This window comes from Xiphophorus hellerii, chromosome 11, assembly GCF_003331165.1.
Source record: "Xiphophorus hellerii strain 12219 chromosome 11, Xiphophorus_hellerii-4.1, whole genome shotgun sequence".
Lineage (NCBI taxonomy): Eukaryota > Metazoa > Chordata > Actinopteri > Cyprinodontiformes > Poeciliidae > Xiphophorus > Xiphophorus hellerii.
In genome coordinates, this window is record NC_045682.1 from 8,179,101 (window position 1) to 8,201,481 (window position 22,381).

At 39.1% G+C, this 22,381-nt stretch overlaps 1 protein-coding gene across 2 annotated transcripts in view; it reads right to left on the reverse strand.

Moving 5' to 3' along the window:
* The window catches only part of opcml (opioid binding protein/cell adhesion molecule-like), a 285,206-nt gene that overhangs the window by 39,606 nt on the left and 223,219 nt on the right, over positions 1-22,381 (reverse strand). For both annotated transcript variants that reach the window (XM_032576660.1, XM_032576659.1), the window contains one exon: positions 10,773-10,898. In XM_032576660.1, the coding sequence (XP_032432551.1) occupies positions 10,773-10,898 (126 nt within the window). The remainder of the gene's footprint in view (positions 1-10,772; positions 10,899-22,381) is intronic.

Genomic DNA, 22,381 nt, shown 5'->3' on the forward strand with positions numbered 1-22,381 from the left:
GCCTCGCTGTTTAACGTCAAATCCTAAAACCAGAAATTCCAAAGAATTGGGGGGTGAACACAAGTAAGCCTTGCAATTACTTAATATGGATTATATTCATGAATCATTTTTAAAATATGTCTTCTGTCTCGATTAAACAGTTTATGCTATCTGTTGAATTCCCGATGCTACAAAGCATAGAAAACAATAAGACATTTCTCTGCTGTTATCTTGTAAAACTGACATTGTGTGTTAGCTCCACATAATTGTATGTTATGATGTTTCACAAAAGCATCTAGTAATGCCTGTTTCTGTAAACTGCCACAAACCAAACTGTCTGTCCTCAGCAGGACATGCTGTGATATTACAGGTGGGATAAACTTTAAGGGCATATTCTGCCCTTTTTAGCTTTACCGACATGATATGATGTGATATGAAATCCTCGAAATACAAGAAGAAAAAAAAACAGCTCAGTATCAGTTTCCTTCATTAATGCTGCACATTTCTTTTCTGGCAATTTAGCGTATTCAGTTCATTTAACCAGCTCACGGAAAATGTAATCCGGAAAACGTATCCAGTTCATTTCCGGTCACATAAAAAGAAATTCGGTCTGACACAGTCAGTTCAAAACAGTCAGGTTCCCTTTTAAATTCAGCTGCATGCAGTCTAATTAGATTGTTGTGATGCAACACAATCAGTGGCAGGAACAGAAAACTTATTTCTGGATGCTAGTTGTTTGCAGCAATGTCAGTAACATGTTATTTAGTAACACATTACTTTAAGTGTTATTACTCTAAACCTCTTTCTTTCCAGTAATGAGCAATTTAACACGTAACTACTTACAAACCATCAGTCAGATTAAAGTTACTCATTCAAAATCACTATGCGATTTTACTTAGTAAATAGATATTCTGTTATTACAACACAAAAGGTCAGTGAATTGATCCGGTTACTTAATGATCTCTGCCGAGTTATTGTAAATATTTTCTATTTAAACGGTCTAACTTGTGCTTTAAAAAAAATATATATATAGACCAAAAGTTTGGACACACCTTTCTAATTCAATGGGTTTTCTTTATTTTCATGACTATTTATAAGGCAAGAAATCCCACTTATTAACCTGACAGGGCACACCTATGAAGTGAAAACCATTTCAGGTGACTACCTCTTGAAGCTCATCAAGAAAATGCAGAGTGTGTGCAAAGCAGTAATCACAGCAAAAGGTTGCTACTTTGAAGAAACTAGAATATAAGGGGTATTTTCAGTTGTTTTACACTTTTTTGTTTAGTGCATATTTCCACATGTGTTATTCATAGTTTTGATGCCTTCAGTGTGAATCTACAATGTCAATAGTCAGATACAAGACAGATACAAGAAACATTGATCAAGACGTTCAGATGCATCCTTCTGTATTCCCAGTCATGGCTAATTCACAACTCCAGCCTTCAGAAGGTCCTTTAAGAGTTATATTTGATGAAAAGTTAAGATCAACAGTAAATACAATAAAATGATTAAAGACGCTATAAAAATAATCTATTTAAAATGAATGAATTGAAAGAATAACAATGAGTACAGTTTTGATTTATCTCCAGCAAATTCCTGAGCCATAAAGTGAACATTTTAATGTCAAATATGGTCTTAAAATCAGCGCCAAAGCTTACAGCTCCTAACAGAGAAGGCTGCTTGTCCAAAGGTCGTCCTGTAAAATGATATTTTACAGTCGTGATTTGTGGCGCTTCTACCGACTCTGTTGACGGTCGGTCTCTCTACAAGTGCATGTAATAGCTCAGGTGGTAACGATTGATGCTTTTAGGGAATTGTTTGAGGAAGCAAAAATGGATAAAGTCGTCAAACCTCATGAAATCATATCTAATGATGGACTTTTTATCCAAACTTTGTAAAGTAGAAAGATCCGATCCTGTGGAATGTGCCGACGAGACGGCGCACACGCTGAGTTTAAATTAGATTTCACACAAATTAAATTTGTAAAGATTTGTCTGTGTTGCACAGCTTTGGTGAGGTGCAACAAAGAATCACTGCTGCTCTGACTGTTGCTCTAAGGGTCAGACAGAGAGGTCAAAGGTCCCACCCAGGAGGCGCCCTGAAGCCCTGAAGCCATGCAGAAAGCCGGCATGCTGATATACAAATCAAAGACGTGTTTTTATTCACTTGAAGTTAAACGATTTTAGTCTTACACAAGTCTGTATTTTTCCATTCAGCCATAGTTTTGCTCTATGCTGCATCTCTAGTCCAGTATTTTAGATACCATAGAAAAAAAATATTCATCTGAATATCAATTAGTGGTTTTTATCTCTCTGCCCTCTCAAACTTTCACGCATGGAAATTTGTAGACTAACATACGTGAGAAACACGTGGTAACATTGCTACGTCAAACTATAGGGAATAAACCATTATTAGAAATATAAATGGCAATTACAGGCAATATGAAAAAGATCATTCTGAATAGGAGTTCACCGATGTGCAGACTGGACACATATTTTGTTTTAAAAGCACATATAAAGCTAAACAGCTTTACAAATTGCGTTTTTTAATAAAAAAAAAAGGCATCTTTTTGTAGTTCAGATTTGTAGCATTAAGAAAACACAGACTAAAAAGTTACTCTTTGAATGCTTAAGCTTCACACAGCCTCTGTAGAGAATTATGCTTGCTGTTGGTTTTCTGCTGTATTTCTGCCTTCCAATTACTTGGCAAGAAATAAAAAAAATCATTCTAATCAATGCTAATTCTTAACAAGTACCCTTTCTGTGGAAATGCCAGACAAATGATGAAACTACACATGTAGAGGAAAAGTGGGAGAGTATCAAAAATGTTTGACTGAAGTCATACAGTTTGAAAGACACTATGCATGTATGTAAACTTTTGAATTCAAGGAAAGTTACAAACAAAGTTTTCTGGCATTTAGCAACAGAAATAATATCGGTAATTCTAAGCTAAAACAAGAAAAGTTTGGTTTAATTTAACTTTAGACAGTGAGGGGAGAAAGAAATGAGTTTGTGTCTTCTTATTTGGTGTATGAAAATATCTGATTTCATCTGTAGCTCCTGAAGGTCTCTTTATATATTTCTAACAGAATCGCTCAACCTACCTGGTAAAAAAAATCTGCACACTGGGATTTCCCACATGAGTGGGGTAGTGGGGGGTTGTAATGTATTCATGAGAGCCTAGAGAAACTGAATGATTATTTTGTAAATTTATGCTCAAGTACTGAGGCTGTTATTTTACTCAAAAATCATATAAAGCATAGTGCTTATTTATTATATCTGCCAGCTCTAATCTAGATCATGCCGTTAGTGTACAGTATTTTACCCTTTGTTCTGTTTTTATATATTTTATATGATACCTGTTATTGTCTATTAGTGGGACAATAAAGTGAATTTCTATTGTATTTCATTCCATTCTATCCTCAGAACTACATTCCTAATACCAGCATCTGAGGTGAGATCCTTTGTGGGTTGTTTTGGGGTGAGTTCCCCTTTTGTTTCCTCTTCATTGAAAGAAATCAGGTGAAGTGGTGCCTCCAACTGGGATGCATCTTGAACGCCTCTTTTGGAGGGTTTACAGGGACTCTTCCACTGTACATAACTGATTTTAATCTTTTGCTTTGATCCTGGAGGCAAAATTTCAAACCTGGATTTTGGGAAAACCCTTTGGGGCTGAGGTTGAGCTCATATGTCTATTTAATTTAACAGTTAAGCAGCAAAAAGGGTGGCTGAATTAAAAATGTTGATTTGTCAATATTTTGCTTAGTTTTGTTTTTGATTTAAATGTGATTCATTGGGATTAGTTAATGACAATTAACTAATTTCAACATATTAAGAGTCCCACCACTAGTCATTTCATCTAAATCATATTTCGGTATGAGTGTGTCTGTGGGTGTGTGCAAGGACCATGAAGACAAAGGACCGTCTTCATGGACTGTCTTCAAAGGACCTTGAAGACGGTCCTTCAAAGGACCATGAAGATCTTCACAGGAAGATGGTCCTTTGAAGACAGTCCATGAAGACGGTCCTTTGTTTTCATGGACTGTCTTCTAACGGCTATCTGTCCAGGGTGTACCCCACCTCTCGACCAATGGCCTATGGAGTTGGGCACCAGCCCCTAACAACCAAGGCCAGTAAGGACAGGCAGGTATAGATGATGTATGGATGGTTGATATTTGGAGCTGCAGTCATGTACATCACCTCTAGAAATGAATCCTTAGTGATATCTGGCAGACTGTTTGCCCACTGGACATCTGCTGGACTGACCCTTAAATAGGCTGCAGGGATCTGAACTGCGTTGTCCCTAAATAAACAGTTTTCCTCAAACTATAAACCTTTTAATCCTTCTGCTGACCTGCTGCTGGAATCAGAGGACGCTGCTGAATAATTTATGAAGTCCCCTTGTGCTCAGACGGAGACTAAGCATTGAACTGCATAAAATAATGGTGACTTAAGTTGACTTGGTACATATATTAAGTAAAGGGCCAATGAGGCTACACATTTATGGTCTGCCGCTCTCCACACAAGTCTCATTTATGTCAACACACCTACTGCAGGATTTATCGGCACAAATTATTGTGGCTCGAGAGCCTCTCTACAGTTAGTGGTGGAAGGGGGAGCAAGGATATTATTTACTATCTTGTGGAATATGATGGCTGCTCAGTTTACCTAGCCTTAAAGTAAACACCATCCTTTTTATTTGCTTCTGTTTTCTTGGCAGCAGGGGGCTGTTTCCTAATGTCACACGTCAGTTCGAAAGTGGAACGTCAACGCTCGCTTCTGTATCAAACAGCTGCTGTGGTACAGTTGCTGTTTGATACTCACAAACTGTGAGTGTGAAATTGTTTTAATTGGCAGTTCATGCAACAACAACCGTCAAAACGACAAAGCGGCTACACGGCAGATCTGAGACCTTCGCAGATTCCAGTTGGACTCTGGGAGAAGGTTTGCTTCCTTTAGCGTTGATCTAACAGCTCTCCTCAGAGGGAACAGTCCATTACTGCTGGTAACAAACGAGAAAAGCAAACCATGAGGAGCAGCTCAGGAAAATGCCTCTCTGCAGGAAAAGCCATTTAAGATTCTTTGTGACAACGAGAATTTGCTTAGCCGCCTAAACATTTCTCTACGTAGTCTGTCTTTTTATGCAACTCAGAGAAATGTCAAGTAAGATAATCCATTACGCTTTCCCCACAAACACAGAAACAAAACACACCTACAGGCAACACAATTGTGTCTGTATTCGGATGCCAGGAGATCAAGTCAAATTCCTTTTGCCACGACTGCTGCTTGCGTACAGCACAACGCGCTAGCTGCAACTTGAAATTATGGAAGTTAATGAAGCATGGTTCCCTCCCCTTTAATAAAACCTATCAAGTTTAGGGTTTAAAGAGGAAACGACGTGATTTTTGCCGATGGATCGGAAACGTTGTGGTGATCCACCTGGCTTTGTGGAAAAGATTCTACTGGCTGGAGGTAATGGGGAGGGAGTCGGAAACAGCTGGGCTGTAAGCATCCCTGTCATTTCCAGGCTGAACATCTAATCCTATAGAGAAGCAGCACATGACTCACGCTGCTCAATGCTCAGTGGGAAGCGCAGGACTGACACAATTAGAGCACAGCACACACGAGTACGCATGCACATGAGAACGCGCACACACACGCAGGCGTGCACACGCAGCTTCTTGGCATTTCTCTTGGCTGTGATGTGCCAAGAAAACACCGAAACAGCTGTGGCCACCAGCCAAGTCTTAATTTGATTGGAGCCAGTTTGTCAGGCCACAGGTTGTGCTGCTTCAACTACCTAAATTACTCGAGCTGAAAGAAAACAGGTCAGTAGATTTAAATCTGGCGGTAGTCATCATAAATAATAATTTGGCTGGAAATGCAAAAAGGCATAAAGAGGCAGATGTTTAAACAGTGTTTTGGAAGTAAGCAGCCTTTAGCAGGTAAACAGATATTCCTATGAAGTAAACTCTAGAGTTTTGAAATTTCTAATAAAGGTTTATATAGATATACATCATCGTGAAAGCTATAAAGCTCCAGTGATGTTAAAGTAAATCTGGTGGGATTCACCTTGGCACTCAATTCACTGTCATACAGGACATAATAAAAAAAGAAAAAATACTATTTCTTGTCTTACTTTTGAGATTTTTTTGAACAAAATTAATTGCTGTCTTCTTCATTGTTGTTGCTGTAAGAGCCATTGTGTTTTTCACTTTCAATCAGATAACCATCACTAGTTTATTCCTTAACTCTAGCCTTAACCAAAACTTAGTTAACACCATACCTCTAAGCTTAGCTAGGAGACGACAGAAGATCTGAACAAAGGGAGGACCAAGAAAATGTCCTCACTTTCCACAAATGACCTGCATTGATAAAAGTTGTGCTAGCGGTCTGCTAAATGTAGTACATACACGCCCACACACACACACAATTTACATAAACATATTAAACTCATAAATACACAGATCATATTCAGGTTTTTTTTCCCTGTGACCCTTTTATTAAGGATTAACCAACATTTCTTTCACTATTCTGCATCAGAATGTTCCCACTGCTCTGTTTAACTTCAAGTACAAAAACTATATATCAAGTGTTGACATCAAGGCCAGTCAAAGTTCCTCCATTATGTATCACTGGGTTCCAGACTTTGCATAGAGGGCATTGCATCTAAAATAGTATAATAATAATAATATCTTTTAAAAATATGGACCCATGCATCCCATTGTATCAAGGTCTGCCTTCTCCCTATAAGCCATAATGCTTTGCATAGAATTTTGTTGACCACATCCAGAGCAGCTGTCTTCAATGTAAACAAATAACACCACAAATAAATCTAAATGTCATGATCTGGGGCCTCATGCATAAAAAGCGTGCGCAGTTTTCACACTAAAACTTGGCGTATGGAAAAATTTATAAAAGTCCGGCGCACAAAAAAAATCGGATGCGTAAAGCAGTGCGCGTGGCCGCGCACCTTTCCTTTATAAATCCTAATTTGCGGGAAATAGAGTGCAGCTGATGGTCCGCCCTGTCTCTGCCCATAAATACATATGTAAATTAGTTTGCCACCACGTGAAGCAATAAACATGGCAACGTCCTTGTTCGACGCAGTATAAGTATTTATAATAACAATACTTATATATTTTATTTAAAAGGTGCTTTGAGGACACATAATGTCATCTCACAAAAATAAAAATACATAAAAATAAAAAATCCAAATAAAAAAATAAGAAATAAAGAGTTTCTGCAAATGCCTGTTTGAACAGCAGCGCGTTCAGCCGGGATTTAAAGACAGACAGCGTGTCAGAGATTTGAGTGGGGAATGTGGACGTTTATTCTAAATACTAGAATGTTTTATGTCCATTCACAAAACGGGCAACTCGACTGAAGGATGACTGCAGCTGGACCGGTACTGGTACAGCACGGCTCTTTTGCTCAGAGCTCCAGGATGATCAGTCTAATCTAAACACTAATAAACCATCATCAGCATTTCCCAGCAGATCAATATGATCTCTGATCAATCGCTCCCTCTGAATCCTTCCATTGGCGATGTTCTCCATCAGAGCCAAAGCTCACCTTTACGCAGCTGCTTGTATACATGATATTGTATGTATACACACCTTGATCACTTTAAAATAATCAAACCTGATGATTATTTTTAATCAGCAGGTTTGAGTTAATCTGCTGTTTTCTTCTTTTAGTGAGAATGAAATGACCCCATAGCTGCATTTCATGCACTCCGGCGCACAGACCAACGCGTTACATCTTTATGAGACAAAAACTGAGGAAAAGTACTATTTACATTGGAGTGAGGTTTTCACATACTTTAATTTTATTTTCTTTATTTTGTGTGCTTGTTAGCTTATTGTCTGAGGATGAATGCGGTTCAGTTTCATCGTTTACATTTAAACAATAAAATATTAAAATCATAAAAATCATCGGGTTTGATGCTTCTTGGTCTAGATAACAACGAATGTCGTCAGATTTCAGTGTATTCAGGTGAGTTTTGACGCTTTGTAGTTTGTTATTGTCCACAGAAAAAGTTTGCATGGCTGCCGCACATTTTCACACCAGCAATAAAGTGTGCGTATATTTACGCAAACTTTGACGCAATGTTAATTTTTATTCTTGTGCGTAAAATATGGCGCCGCACAATCTTTTGTGCGCACGCACACTTTATGCATGAGGCCCCTGATGAATTATTACCCATCAGAAAACACAACTTTACTCATTATTTCTAAAACCTAAACTCATCCCTCATCTGCTCTCAGCAATGCTGTTAATTCCTTCTAGAAGCTGATATTTCTTCTCTGGTGGTCTGTCAGAACCCAAGCATGATGTGGAATGAGGATTTTCCTCCCTGGGCTTTTTACCTCTATGAAGTAGAAAGGAAAGACAGCTGCAGGGCTTTTGGTGCTCGGTTTAAATTTAGATTCCTCAGCCCCATTCATTCTAATTCCTTGTCTGTTGGCAACCTTTTGGAAACTAAGGCTCTGATCACAGGAATACTCCGCTTTCCCTTTGGGTTCACGTCATTTATGTCTTCCGCTGCTGAAGACATAAATTAAACTTTGTCTGACAAATGGTGCATCCGCAAACAAGAAGAAGTTTGCAAGTAGTCACGTTCGGAGATCTCTGAGTTTCAGGAGGGTTTGTCACGGTATGTGTGTAAATATCAAAGCAGACAAATATGAGAAGTTACATTAAACTGCGAAGATAAGTTCCTTCAAAAATATCTTTGCCTGTTAACAACCAAATCAAGTGGCTTTACTCTAATTGTAATTAGGGAAACCTCTGGGTTAGGCATAAATGTGGTTACTAAAAAGAAACTGAATACAAGCTCCTCTGACTGATGGAAGTACAAGGTTGTGTGTGCTTGTGTGCGCATGATAGAGGGTGAGACATTCAGAGACCAGGATAATTTTTTTTTTCTTTTTCACAGAGCAGCCATCACGTTGTTAATCCTGCTGTTTTCGCCAACATGACCTTTCAAATGTTCATCTCCAGGCTGTACAATCCCAGAAAACTTTCTGTCCTCCGCTTAAATCTTGTCAGTATTTTTAGCGCAGTAAAGCTGACTGCACTCGAAGGAAACTGCTTCTCTGGGGTGAAAATGCACTCAGGATTTCTGGACGGAACTGACAGAAATGTCTGCTGTCTGCATTGTATTTCAAAGTGATTAAAACTGTAAGGCAGAGAACAACTTGATTGTTAAAATAAAGATACAGATTTCAAGGGTTTTAAGAATTTTATGACCCTTCCTGTGATTGTTTATTCTTTTATGTTCTACAAATTCTAATTTGTCCGGGTTTTTTTTATGGGCACAATGGAGGCAAAAAGACAATTTCACTTTTACTCGACATCCATAGCGCGCTCTCGAGGTAAAATAGTTTCATTAACAAAACGAAACTTGGACATGTAGGTATTAATTTGGCAAATGGAAACCCCCCCCAAAAAAACAAAAAAACAAAAAACAATGTACAGAAATTGTTGGTACATTGAAGAATCACTCGAAATCACTTGCTCCCTTTTTTCTCGATCTCTGTGTCGGCTACTCTTAATGTAGACCTGTTGCCATAGCAACTGATTGACAACACCTCCATCAATGTGCCAGGACTCACCGCCAAAAACATGCAAACATTTTACGCACAGAGAGCAGAACTTGCAGTTATGTTTTCCGGCTTGATGCTTATTTTGCGATAAGTAGCAAGTGGTCGTCTGAACAAAGCGCTGGTTGCTTAGTTCATTACTAAGCAACCAGCGCTTAGTACACGTAGTTCCTTATGTGTACATTTAAGACTTAGCGTGTTGTGTTGACAAATGAAACCAGTGCTAGACGTTGTCGATGAGTAAGGGGCGTCGGATCTTGCGCGGATCGTGCAACGTGTCTATTCTCCTGAATGAAGTGCTTTGTCAGACAGGTTTGAGTACTGCCGTAGTCCTCGCCATAGCGACGAGGGATCCTCAGACTAGAGGGACACCAGCCCAGTGCAACATCTTCACATGGCCAGCCATGGTTTGGTGATGCACCTGAAGCTTTTCTGTTCCATTGAAGAAAGAAGATCCCCAGATCCTTGGCTGAGCCTCTGTGACTGATGAAACGAGACGTCTCCAGTGGGATGTCCTCGTCATGTGTCTACTTGAAATCAGTTCCCCTCACAAGATAAAACTTTCTTCCACATTCCCTATATCAATGTTTCCAAACTCTGCAGTGACAGATCGTTATGACCGGCCTTGCAAGTCCAGCTCATGTTCTGCTACGCTTTTCTGCAATACAGAACGACGTTTTGCCTTCGCCATCTTGGGATCATGACAGTGTGAATGCCTGACTGAAAATGACATAAAAAAAACTCATTTATGTGCAGATTTGGACTTGTTAAGGCTAATAAGCATAACCCGTCCATCAGCTAGTGAACAGCTTGGTGAGGTTTTCTTTTCTTTTTTTTAAAGAATTTTTCTCGTCTTTTTTTTTGTCACTTGCTGCTGTTTCTTGTTCTTACACGTTTAATAACTACTTACAATCTGGTTATGATTCAACCTTAATGTCTTTAAATTATTCTCCCATCTTAAGACTTTGATGAGGAGCATTTTACAAGTTTCCTAATTTGTATTTTGTTTCCCCTCTTCCACACTGAAATACACATTACGATCAAAAGTATTCAGTTGCCTGTAAATGAAGAAATTCAGGTCGTGGGCTACAAGATGCTTTATCGAATAAGACTTTGCTGACAAGCGTCGGGGCAGAAATGTGTCTTAGTAAAACACTAAAACAAAAGAAGAAGTCTTCCCTACCTCTCGGTGACTGATGCCTCCAGGTGACGCTGGCCTCAGGTCGTCCCACCGCCTGGCACATCAGATTGACGCTGCTGCCCTCGTTCACTGTGACGTCCTTCGATATGTTCGTTATCTTGGCAGGTACTGACAAGAGAAGGGAAAGGAGTGATTGATGTTTTCAATGTAATTAAAGACACGTGAACAGAGAGCCCACAGTCCCACAAGATCAGAGGAGCAACATGGATAAAAATAACACCAAGGTTGGGGACTCAATTAGCATGAAATTAGCTGACAAATCTGACAATCCTTTGGCATGCCATGATGTTCTACATGATTGATTTTCTTCATAGCGTACTGTAGCTTTGCTGCGCTGCTCATTAGACGAGCATGAAATGATTCGGAGCTGGATGGGATTTTTTTTTGTGTGTGTCTCTGACAAGGCCATGTGTGTTTATGCTTTGGGACGAAAGATTTAAATCAAAGGTTTTCCATTTGCTTTCACTTTGTTTTTGGGTGTGTGCTTTCCGGCAGGCCATTTATATAAACGGAAAAGCTTATTTAATTAATTTTTTTTTTTTTTACATATTTATCAATTTCTATTTTCAGTAAATATGGCACATTTAACTGTAATAGCAGTAAGTTCTAAAACTCGGCTCTTGTTCCCTTTTTTTGTATAATTCAGTGCTTCCACAAATCTGGACCAGAGTTAACCTTCCAAAACTAATCAATGCAATAATTATGCAGCTCTCTTTATGTCGACCTTATGTTAAATTTGAGCAGTTATTTTGTAAACACAAATCAATATGTCGCATATTTTTTTTTAAAGAAGCAGAGGTTCCTGGGGAAATATATTAATATCAAGACTGAAAGGAAAACAGGAAAAATGATTTTTTTTTTTTTCGCTTTCTTTTGTAAGCACAGGGGAAGTCATTGCAGAACATCTAATCTTAAAGGTCAGGTATTGTTGGCTCTATTTGCAGGCTCCTACTCGCCACATAAGAAGTCAATACGGGAGGTTTTACAAGCTAAGAATTGAATTTGGTGTTTTTCCTCTTTGTTTGGTTTGTTTACTATGAAATAGACAGAGCCATCCTTGTGGCTCTGCGTGAGCCCAAACAGCCCTCCTCTTGGAGCATTTTCCAATTGTCAGTAAAGCAGTATCTTTATAATCCAATAGAGTGCACTAAAATGATTTGAGTCCCTTCCCTATGAGAAGTCTTCCCTTGTTCTCCAGACAGAAAGGTCTCAGCTTTCTGTCTACAACAGCCAAAGACAACCATGGCTGTTGTATGCTGCATATAAGATATAAAGCCCTGAAAAAAGTGGAAGAAATAAAAAAATTCTGATTAATTCAAAATGTGTATATTGCTAAGGTAAAAGTAGCCAGATGGTATAAAATAATTCTGGTGCATCTGAGAGGAAAACATGAAGGAAAAGTTACAAAGCTGATCTGACTGTGATGGACCCTGCAGTCTACGCATCAGGAGCCCCGTTTAGCTTTAGGCTAACCGTAACTGTTGCCAAAACACAAGTTCACAGTAAACTACATGTAGGTCTGTAGCAAGAGTTCTGCTGTGTGCAATGTGAAGAATTATCTGTTCTCCATGCTGAGTACTTGATGTATGAGGTTGAAGAAGAGTCAGTGAGTTGAATTCATGAATTCCATTTATTAATACCAAAATACAGCTGGTCCATTCTGACATACTACCTTTAAGAGCTAGCAAGACAAAATGGCAATCAAGTTTGTGATCTGCTTTGTTAGCCTCTATCTGAGCTACACCCTAAAGAGGGCGTACCCTAATGTGTCATTTCCTCCAAGCCTAGCTCTCATTTGCATTTCCTAATATGTCATTTCCTTTAAGTTTTGCTTAGCAACTAGCTAGAAAGAGGTGGAAGGAAAACACATAATTATTTATTCTCAGAAGCAACAAGGAAAGAATGTGCAGCTACGTCCCCATTTGAAACTCTCAGCTCCTCAACAGGCAAAGAGCAAGGAAGAAGCTTTGCATTAATACGTCTAATTGTAAGATACTAAAGATTAATTACGGGTGAAATGCAGCACGTGATGTCAATGAGTCTCTGAGTGGAAAAAAGTGAACTATGGCGGTTTAAAACGGCAACACCTCCAGCAGAGAATGAATGAACAAGCATCTGTGTCCTTCTGCTTTCAGACGCCGGTGGCCTGACGATAAAACTCAGTTCCCCTGCTACTTAGGCTGCTGTGACTGAGACAGAGGGCCTGTGGAAATGTGACTCCGCATGTTTGTGCTGCCAGTGTGCTAAGGCCAACCCAGTTTGTGTAACTGCATTCCTCTGTAATACTTTCTCAGATCACTAAACGTGCACGGCTGAGATTAAAGAGAAAATATGTGATGGCGTGTTGTGTAGCTGCTCCCGCGACTCTGGCGGCTCTTCTTTCCCCTTCATTTTCCATTCGTTATGCGTTCTTGTCAGCTCGTCTGCTTCATTAAGGTGCAGTCGGTTTGCAGCCGGGTTTGTAGTGATTGCAGATTCCAACACACCTATAAGTCTCAATCGCTCCTGCAGTGTTAACCCAGGTCTTATCTCCAGATGCCGCTGAGTTTCCAGTTAGATGTGTTGCACTCTTACAGCCTCACCTTCTGAGCTGAACTAAATAAAGTCATCTTGTGCTTTTACTGACATACCTTACTCTAAACGGTGCTGCAGAGGATTGCCTGACGGTAGAGCTCCATATAGCAGTGCTGCCTTTATCTATTTTGACTGTGCAACTATTTGCAAAAGATAAATACCAGATTTTGTTTTGTGTACAATTTGGTGCGGTAGCTTCCATCTAAGTGCAAATTTAAATAAAACAGCAATACAAAAGAATGGCCTGTGTGCAGTCTACTCTGCTGAGTCCTCTGGGCCAGAGAGCAAAGCCCCCCTCTCTGGCCAGCACAACTGACCAACTGCGCCTTCTTTGCCAACAGCAGCAGACTTCTCCAGCTCTTCTTTTTTGTTTGTTTGTCTGGCTTGTTTTTCCTGAACTGCGTAGTTTTCCCGTGGAGGTTTCAGCTCTTCTGTGAAAAATGAATCTTCAACTAAGCAGGCCGAACAAAAGGTTGTGGATGACTCGATAAAAAACGTAAGACTGATCAGTGGAGTCAGCATGTTGGGAACATGCAATGTTACACGGGTGGAATTTACGACAGGCCGCTGTGGAGTAACGCACAATGTCTACAATGTTCACAGTGAGGTGTTTGTTTTTTTTTTGTTTTTTTACTTTATTCTTTTGTCATTTTCCAGAAAACTCAAACAAGCAAAAAGCAAAATCTTTTCACTTCTTTACATCTTAACACCCCAAAAGGGGGAAAAAAAAATTCAACTGGGTTTATACAGAAATGAAAACACTCCCGATTCTCAACAGCCTGGACCATTAGCATACAGGCTAGACCTAACAACGCAATCTTAATAAGCTATAGAAAAGAAAATAATCCTCTTGACAAACACTCCTACATTGCTAAATCCCTTCAAAATGTAATTTTCCATACGCAGTAGCGCAGTAGTAGTAGAATAAATATATACATCTGGAAAAGAAAACAAATCATTGCTAGGATGAACCTTTAAAAGCATTAATTATGGGGCAGCCAGTCCCTCCAAACTCCTCAGCTAGATGGTGAGTCCAAACCAAGGGGAAAATGAAATGATAGTGAGTATGCACAAAAATATGAACAAAGGAATCGTTTAATTGCGATTTACTTTAACTTAAAGAAAACTCTAATTTATCACTGAGTCAAAGATGTTTAAATTAAATGTAAAATGTGTGTCAGTTTGCTCTTTTGTCTGTGAGCAGTAGTTCTGATCCAAACTTAACAGTGAACGGTGAACCCAGCAGGTTTCAGAAGTGAAATAATGTTGGTTCGGTTCTGGATTCGCCTTCGTTCAGACAAAACTTTCCATTAAAGTTGCTGCATGTCCTCTTGGTTTCAAACAACATCAACGACCACCAGGCCTCAAAAGGTGATATGTGACAAATTCAAGTCACATTTTGGACAAAAATCCTTTTAGATTTTATCACTGCCATGTTCTGAAAAAATAGAAAATGAGGATGTTTGACATTGTCAAATTTCTGAACGGGTGCTTAATTTTTAGATGCTTGAAAGATCAGGAAAAAAAAAACCCTGTTTCTTGAAGACCAATCTTGTAGTGATGGTAGCCCGTGATGGTTCCATGGTGGTTCTTGTTTCATTGTATTCTGTTTTAAGAAAATTTTTAAAATATATGCAATAATACTTGTTTCTTGCTGTGCTTTACTGTTTTCTGAACAGTTCTATGTTGGTAAGTGTCCATTTCAAACTAGCTATGGATGTTGTAGTGTTCAGTATTTGCTTGCACTTATCCCAACGCACCTAAACAATAAAGAAAGGAATTCTATAGCAGTGGCACATACTGTATGTGCACTATTTATGGTGTCTGAACGGTTTTTTTTACCTTCATTCCGAGGAATTCTTATTAGAAAAAAAAAAAAAAATCGATGTCAGCCTGTCATAGGAAGTAATTGTGTATGCCACAGAGTCAGAGGCAAAGGAACTCAATGCTGGAGGGTTATTTATCTGAGGCAGCACAAGTTCCCTCCCAAGTGAAAGCAAAGCAAACACGGCGGTGGCTGTAGGAGGATCCTTTCACAAAGTGCTTCATAACATTATTTCCCTGAAAGCACTACGACTACTTCTGCCTACAAAAGCATCTGTCTCATTTTTGACAACATTGTTGTTTTTTCTTCCTTTAAAAGAATAAGTCATTTAGAAAAGATGATGTCTTGTCCTTAGTTGATAAAGGGATGTTTAGAGAACATCCAAACATTGGAGAACAAGCTTGAACTCAGTTCTACTTCTGTTTCAGTGACAAGAAAACTTGCTTTGTTGGGGGAAATGCTCTTAACCCTCAGTCACCTTGAAACCAGGTGGGTTCGTCACAGTCAGGGTTTGTGGTCAAAGAGATTCTGTTGATGTGATTTATTGAGACTGACCTCAAATCTCCAAAGGGATGTGGTTAACCAGAGTAAATCATTTGATGAGGCGGAGAATTTCTTTTCTCATGGGGTTAAATTCCCGTTTGGAATTTTTTTTTACCACTTAATAAATCTATCGTCATTTCAAGAATGCAGTTTGTATTCACTCAGCTTATCCCATCTTTCTAACAAAAAAAAAGAAAATGTTTGACAATTCTGAGTTTGAAACAACCAATAAAAGGAAACATCAAAATGTAAGAACATGAAAAAAAAGAAGATATAAAAGCATTCAGAGGAGTATATTAGACTGAGGTTGGACCTTTGGCCTCCCCAGATATCAAAGCCACTTCTCTTGTTCTAACATTAAATCATTAAACATTAAATTAAATCCTGAATAGATACTTACTTCTTTGTCATATCAAATTATCACCCCACTGAAGCATCAACAGAATCGATGTCAGTGAGTTTTTCATCCGTCTGTTTTATTCTTCAATCTCCTGTCAGGACAGGGATACGTTCACCATTCCTGTCCTACAGTTGTGGGTCCAAAGTCACACCAAATTTTAAGAGAATGAAAAAACACCAACATCCTCGTCCTATAGATGTAATTAAATACCTGAGCAGTGGGAGAAGCAACTTGTGCCTCATGGAAATTAACTTGTTTCGTTTGGTCACTAGTTGGCAAATTTCTCAAGCATCTACAGCGTGTTCCAAATTATTATGCAAGTGATATTTTCTTAAATGGCCAATGCAAATGATGGTCAGTATAATTTTTAAGTCATGAACCATTACAATATAAACACATTTTTACTGAACAAAGCTCCCCATGAGAACAGTATTTATTTCAAAAATAAAAAAACTCAAAGTGCACTGTTCCAGATTATTATGCACAGCAGATTTTCTAAACATTTTATGGATTATAAAGAACTGCAAACAGTCATTCTTTGAATGTGCAGCATTAGATGGTCACATGTACTAAAATCAAAAGCTAATTCAATCAAAAACATCTTAACAGACCAAGTTACATGTTAACATAGAACCTTCTTTGACATCACCTGCACAATTCTTGCATCCATTGAATTTGTGAGTTTGTGGAAAGTTTCTGCTTGAATTTCTTAGCAGGATGTCAAAATAACTTCCCAGAGTTGCTGTTTTGATATGAACTGCATTCCACCCTCAGATCTTCTGCTTGAGGAAACTCCAAAGGTTTTCAATAGGGTTGAGGTCAGAGGTCACACCATGAGTTTCTCCACTTTTATGCCCATAGCAGCCAATGACACAGTGGTATTCCTTGCAGGTGCAATGCAGCATGAGATGGTGCATTGTCATGCATGAAGATGATTTTGCTACTGAAGGTACGGCTCTTCTTTTTGAAAGAAAGTGGTGAAGTCAGAAACTCCTTATACTTTGCTGAGGTCATTTTCATACCTTCAGGGACTCTGAAGGTGCCGACCAATGATTCTCTCCCCATGATTTCTGCCCAAAAAATGACTCCACCACCTCCTTGCTGACGTCACAGCCGTGTTGGGATGTGGTGGCCACGTGGTGGCCACCCACTGAGACCATTTCTGCTTGTGAGCTCTGGTTAGGGGCCCAATAGTAGGTTCATGCACCGCAAGCCTCTGGAGGATCCTCCACCTTGAAGTCCCAGAGGCTCCAGCAGCTTCAAATAACTGTTTGCTGCTTTGTAAGGGCATTTTAACAGCTGCTCTCTTAATCCGATTAATTTGTCTAACAGAAACCTTCCCCATTCTGCCTTTATCTGTACAAACCCATCTTTGTTCTGAATCAGCCACAAATATCTTCACAGTACAAGAACGTTTCAGTTTTCGTTAAATATTTAATGTTTTCATATCTTGTCATACGGCACTATGCTAGCTGATGATTTTTGTCAGCAGAGATCCTTTATCTTTCCCATATTGCTTGAAACCTGTGGCCTGCTTAATAATGTGGAACATCCTTCTTCAGTAGATTTCCTTTAATTGAGCTCACCAGACAAACTAATCAACCCAGGTCTCTGGAATTAATTATAGTGATTCAAAGAGCCCTGACACACAATACCATCTATAAATTCAATAGCACAACAAAAAATTTGATCCTTATGACACTTAAATCCAACTAGCATAATAATTTGGAACACGGTGTATGTGGTTCACATGTGCTTCTGTGCTGCAGTTTTCACTGAGGTGTTCATTCCAAAGCAGCACTGAGGCGATGCTGAATGTTAAGATCCACTATTCTCTTCTATTAAGAGAGCAAAGGTACAAATAGTTTAGCTTCATCCTTCGGAGCAAAGCTAAACTAGGGAACATGGCCTAAGGGTCTCCAACTGTACGCAACTGTGTGTGTGCATGTGTGCAAAGGAAAGAGAGAAAAATTAAGGTGAAAAAGAGAGAGAGAGAGACAGAGAGAGGACCAAGAAATCCCCAAAGCCTGCTTTTCATAAACTGCTCTGAATGCAAACATTTCTAACACACGTTACCTTTCAACCAGCAGCGTATCAGACCACAGCGAGGAGTATTCACCAACATGTAAAAACGAAAGACGGTTAAATTGTCTTATTTAACTAACACACTTTTCATCCCAGACACTAGAAATCTGTATCTCTTAGTGTGAGCTGATGAAGCTCACTCAGGATGTTCGGGTAACTGGAAAAAAAAAAGAAAAAAGAATTGGGTAGCAGTCAGTTCTGGATCAGCAGGCAAGCTGGCGCACATAGCTGATGGGCTCTAACAGAGCCGGCAGCACCACTGGGTACAAAAACCAAAGGGGAAAAAACCACTCATCGACGTTCAGACGTTTTAGAAAGTGGAATTGGAAAGGATTTTGGGCATCTCAATTTCAATCGTACGAACATACAACACGTGAGTTTATGCTCTCTTGCCCGGGTCTGTGTCCTGAGGGTAAAAGTGAAGGTTGTTTGCAGAGATCAGTCTTGCGCAACATTTGTAACATTAGCAATGACTTCAAACTACGCTGGAAAATATGTTTTGATCAGTTTTTTTGAGGAAAAGGGGTTTTCCTCTAACCTTCCTTCCTTGTTTGAGGAAAATGGCGGCCAAACAAATGGTTGGCACAATATCTTTCTTCCGTTTTTCACTCACATATAAAAGGCCCAGATCAGTACTATGCATATTTGCACTAATTAAACCTGGTCTTCTTGTGTAACAATATGTAGATAGTTACAATGACGCTCGTTTGTCAGATTAAAAGTAGAATTCGGAAATAACACCCTTTAATGTCATCATGATTCTGACGTTAAATGAAATTGTTAAAGATCCATAAAAGTCCTTCAAGTGCAATACTCTCAACAGCAGTTTCCTGCATGAAAGGCAATTTTGATACAATGAATTTGTACCTTTTGTTTTGTGGATAAGCATCTACAAAAGACAAATATTTCCGCTTATTGGACTGACAGAACTGCGACAGACTGGCGACCTGTCCAGGGTGAACCCCGCCTCTCGCCCGGAACGTTAGCTGGTGATAGACACCAGCACTTCCCGACCCCTCTAGGGACAAGGGTGTTAGAAAATTAATGGATGGATGGAGATTGACAGAACAAATTGTGAATCTCCATGATTCTGTTATCAGATGCAAGACAGTACGTCATCTGTTCACACATTACATTACGTTGCAAGAATAAACATGACTGCGTATTTAATTTGACTATTTTAAAATTTATATCAGACGGTTGAAAATGCAAAGCTATAGTAAAGTAAAAAGAACAACAGGAAGATGTTGCCATTTTGGATTTTCTATTCCATGTTGAAGCTGTAAAAGTTTCCTAAAGTTTGAAGCAGAAGGAGCAGAGAAGAAGATACGACAGCATCATTGTTCTGATTTTGTCAGAAAATGTGACACTACTCATCTGATCAAAGTCAATTATCTGTGCCAGTCAGCAAAGCCAAACACTCACTGAACGCTCAATTAGAAACACCTGAACTCCTGCTTAATCATGCAGTTTCAGCAAAGTGGCCAGTAGGGTGACAGTAGTTTAATGCATAGACTCCTGGAGATCACTATCAGGTGATTAAAATGGAGGAAAATATGATGTCAATTACTATGATTGGGACTGGTGGCAGAAGACTCCAATTGTTGGCATCTGAAAATTTAAGTTGGGATCTTCTTGATATTATCATTCAAAACAAGTTTTGTAAATAAAGAAAACAATATGTGGCCACAGAGGAGTTTTCCGCCAAAACACCCCTCAAAAATCCCTTGAGTAATTTCACACGTTTACAAGAAAAATTGGGACAGTGTCTGCTGTCAAAATTGCTAACTCCCTATGAATAAAGGATTAAAGCTTCTGATGCTGTAACATCAGCAACTTCTAAGAAAAAACTCTCAATCTGAAAAAAGTCTTCCTGGTTTCAAATATAGACTCTTGCAACAAATAATGCTAAACGGTTTCCACAATTCACCTGTTTTGGGAAGCCTATGATTCTGAAAATTAGTTCTTAGGTTTCCTTTTGTCTGAATTTTTTTCTGAGCGTTGCATCTTTCACTGAATTTGTTGGGAAAATTTCAAGCTGAATCAGTTGAAAATATTGGTAACACTTTATTTGACGGGTTGTGAATAAGACTGTCATGACACATTACTGATTATACTTTAAAAATTATGCAGCTTTATGTTATTAAAGCTACAGTTTAACCAGTAATACTTTTATAACAAATTTATGATTTCTTGGTTAGTGTCAAGTTGTCATAACGAAGACATTTTGAATAATGTCAACTTTGTATTAAAAGTGTCATGATTTACTGAATGACACTTTATGACAACAGTCATAAATATTAATGAAGACTTGCTCATGTTCATGACAGGTGTTGTCATGTTTATGACGGTGTCATGACAGTCTTATTCACAACCTGTCAAAGAAAGTGTTACCACATTTTTTTTCCACTTGATATTATTTCTTACAGCAGAATGATGCTTTCCAGTTGCTTTAATAACAGCCTGATAACTGATCTAAGATGATCAGTTGCTTGTCTAATCTCATTGCTGATGTCTTTCCATATTGACGTTGTGTTAACACACCCGAATGCTGCTGACCAGCAAAGATGTACATCCTTGTGCCTTAAAATTAGTCAAAAAACTCACCAAAACAACAAATCTGTCGTGGCTTAACAGATTTCTCTGTTAAACCACAAAAGCTGGTCTGAAGGGAGAAGACATGCGGCAAAGATCATCAGGCTGGGAATCGAACCTGCGACAGCCACGTCTAGGACTAAGACCTCCTTGTGTAGGTTGTGCTCTACCCCTGCGCCACCACAGAACCCCGTTCGCTACAGGGTCTCTCCTTGCGTCATGACGCAGGATACGAAAGCGTCATTAAACTTTATTCTTTCATGTATAGTCAAAGTAAAAGTTCCTTTAAGTCAAACATGTGTAACATGTAAGTTAATTCAGCACAAAAAAGTAAGTTGTCATCACCAAACCAAAAAGAATTAAGTGAGATTAATGTAAATACGTCCATAATATGAACTACAGCCCAAAAACACTTTTTCGAGTGAAGATCGGCATCATACACTCATCAAGTCGCGCCTGATTTTAGAAGAACTTTATTGCATTTCCACATAGTATCGGATTTGCTCCTGGGGACAGCCTCAGGGTCACTAATGATTTGTTTACTTGTGTTACATTGCATAAAAGGTCAAACACACGATCCTTCATGTAACTCAAGCTTCTGAATGTAAAAATAACCCCACTATTCAAACTGAAATAGTAGCTTTCCTCCTGAAATGCAGAGACTGACTTGAATGGTGAAATAAATCAATAGGCTATGACGTGCTTTAAGATATTTCTACAGTATAATGATTTTAGCTGTCCATAGTCTTTCACATGCACATGTATTTTATTTCCACATTGGATCAATAATCCAAACATAAGAGAAACAACAACACATTTTTAATATTTAAATGTCAAAGGCTAAACAGCTTGATTTTGACTGGATGGCTGCAAATCTGAACAACCACACTTCAGTGTAAAAGTTCTGATGATAATGTAGTATAAACAGGATGTGCTGGATGTGCTGGATGCAGGGTGTCCTGCTGCCTTTTCAGCCATCTAATTAAGGTAATTCCCTAGAATCTACCAAATTCTCCTATAAAGATAGGTGTCTTTCAGTTTCCAGCCTTGCTGCAGAGAAGCAACCACAACCAGCATTGTAAGTTTTGGGTAAATAGTTTATATTGTTTTTTTTTCCTGTATGGAGAGTTGCACACATCCCTGAATGTCCAGTCTAAATGAAAGCATTCGATTTACCGCTCCATCACTGTTCCAACCATCAACTACGGCCAGGAGATTTGGATCGGGACCAAAATAGCGAAATCCTCCAGACAAACATCTAAAAGGATGTCTACATGAAGCAGCTGAAGGCCTGGGGGCAGGTCAGAGTAGAGATGCTGCTCCTCCACATCGGAAGATGACAGCTGAAGTAGTTCAGACATCTGTGCCTTCTGAACACATTCCATTAGAGGTTTTCTGGCCATCTCCCTCTGGTAGGTCACTTTCTGACAGAACGGACCTCACTGCAGGCACTACACAGCACTGAACCAGCTTGTGACTGGTCAGAGTTGCAGAATGCCTCTAATAAGAGGAGTCTGGGTTTCGTTCTTAAATCTGTGCCACCTGACATTAGATAGGTAGAAAACAGCG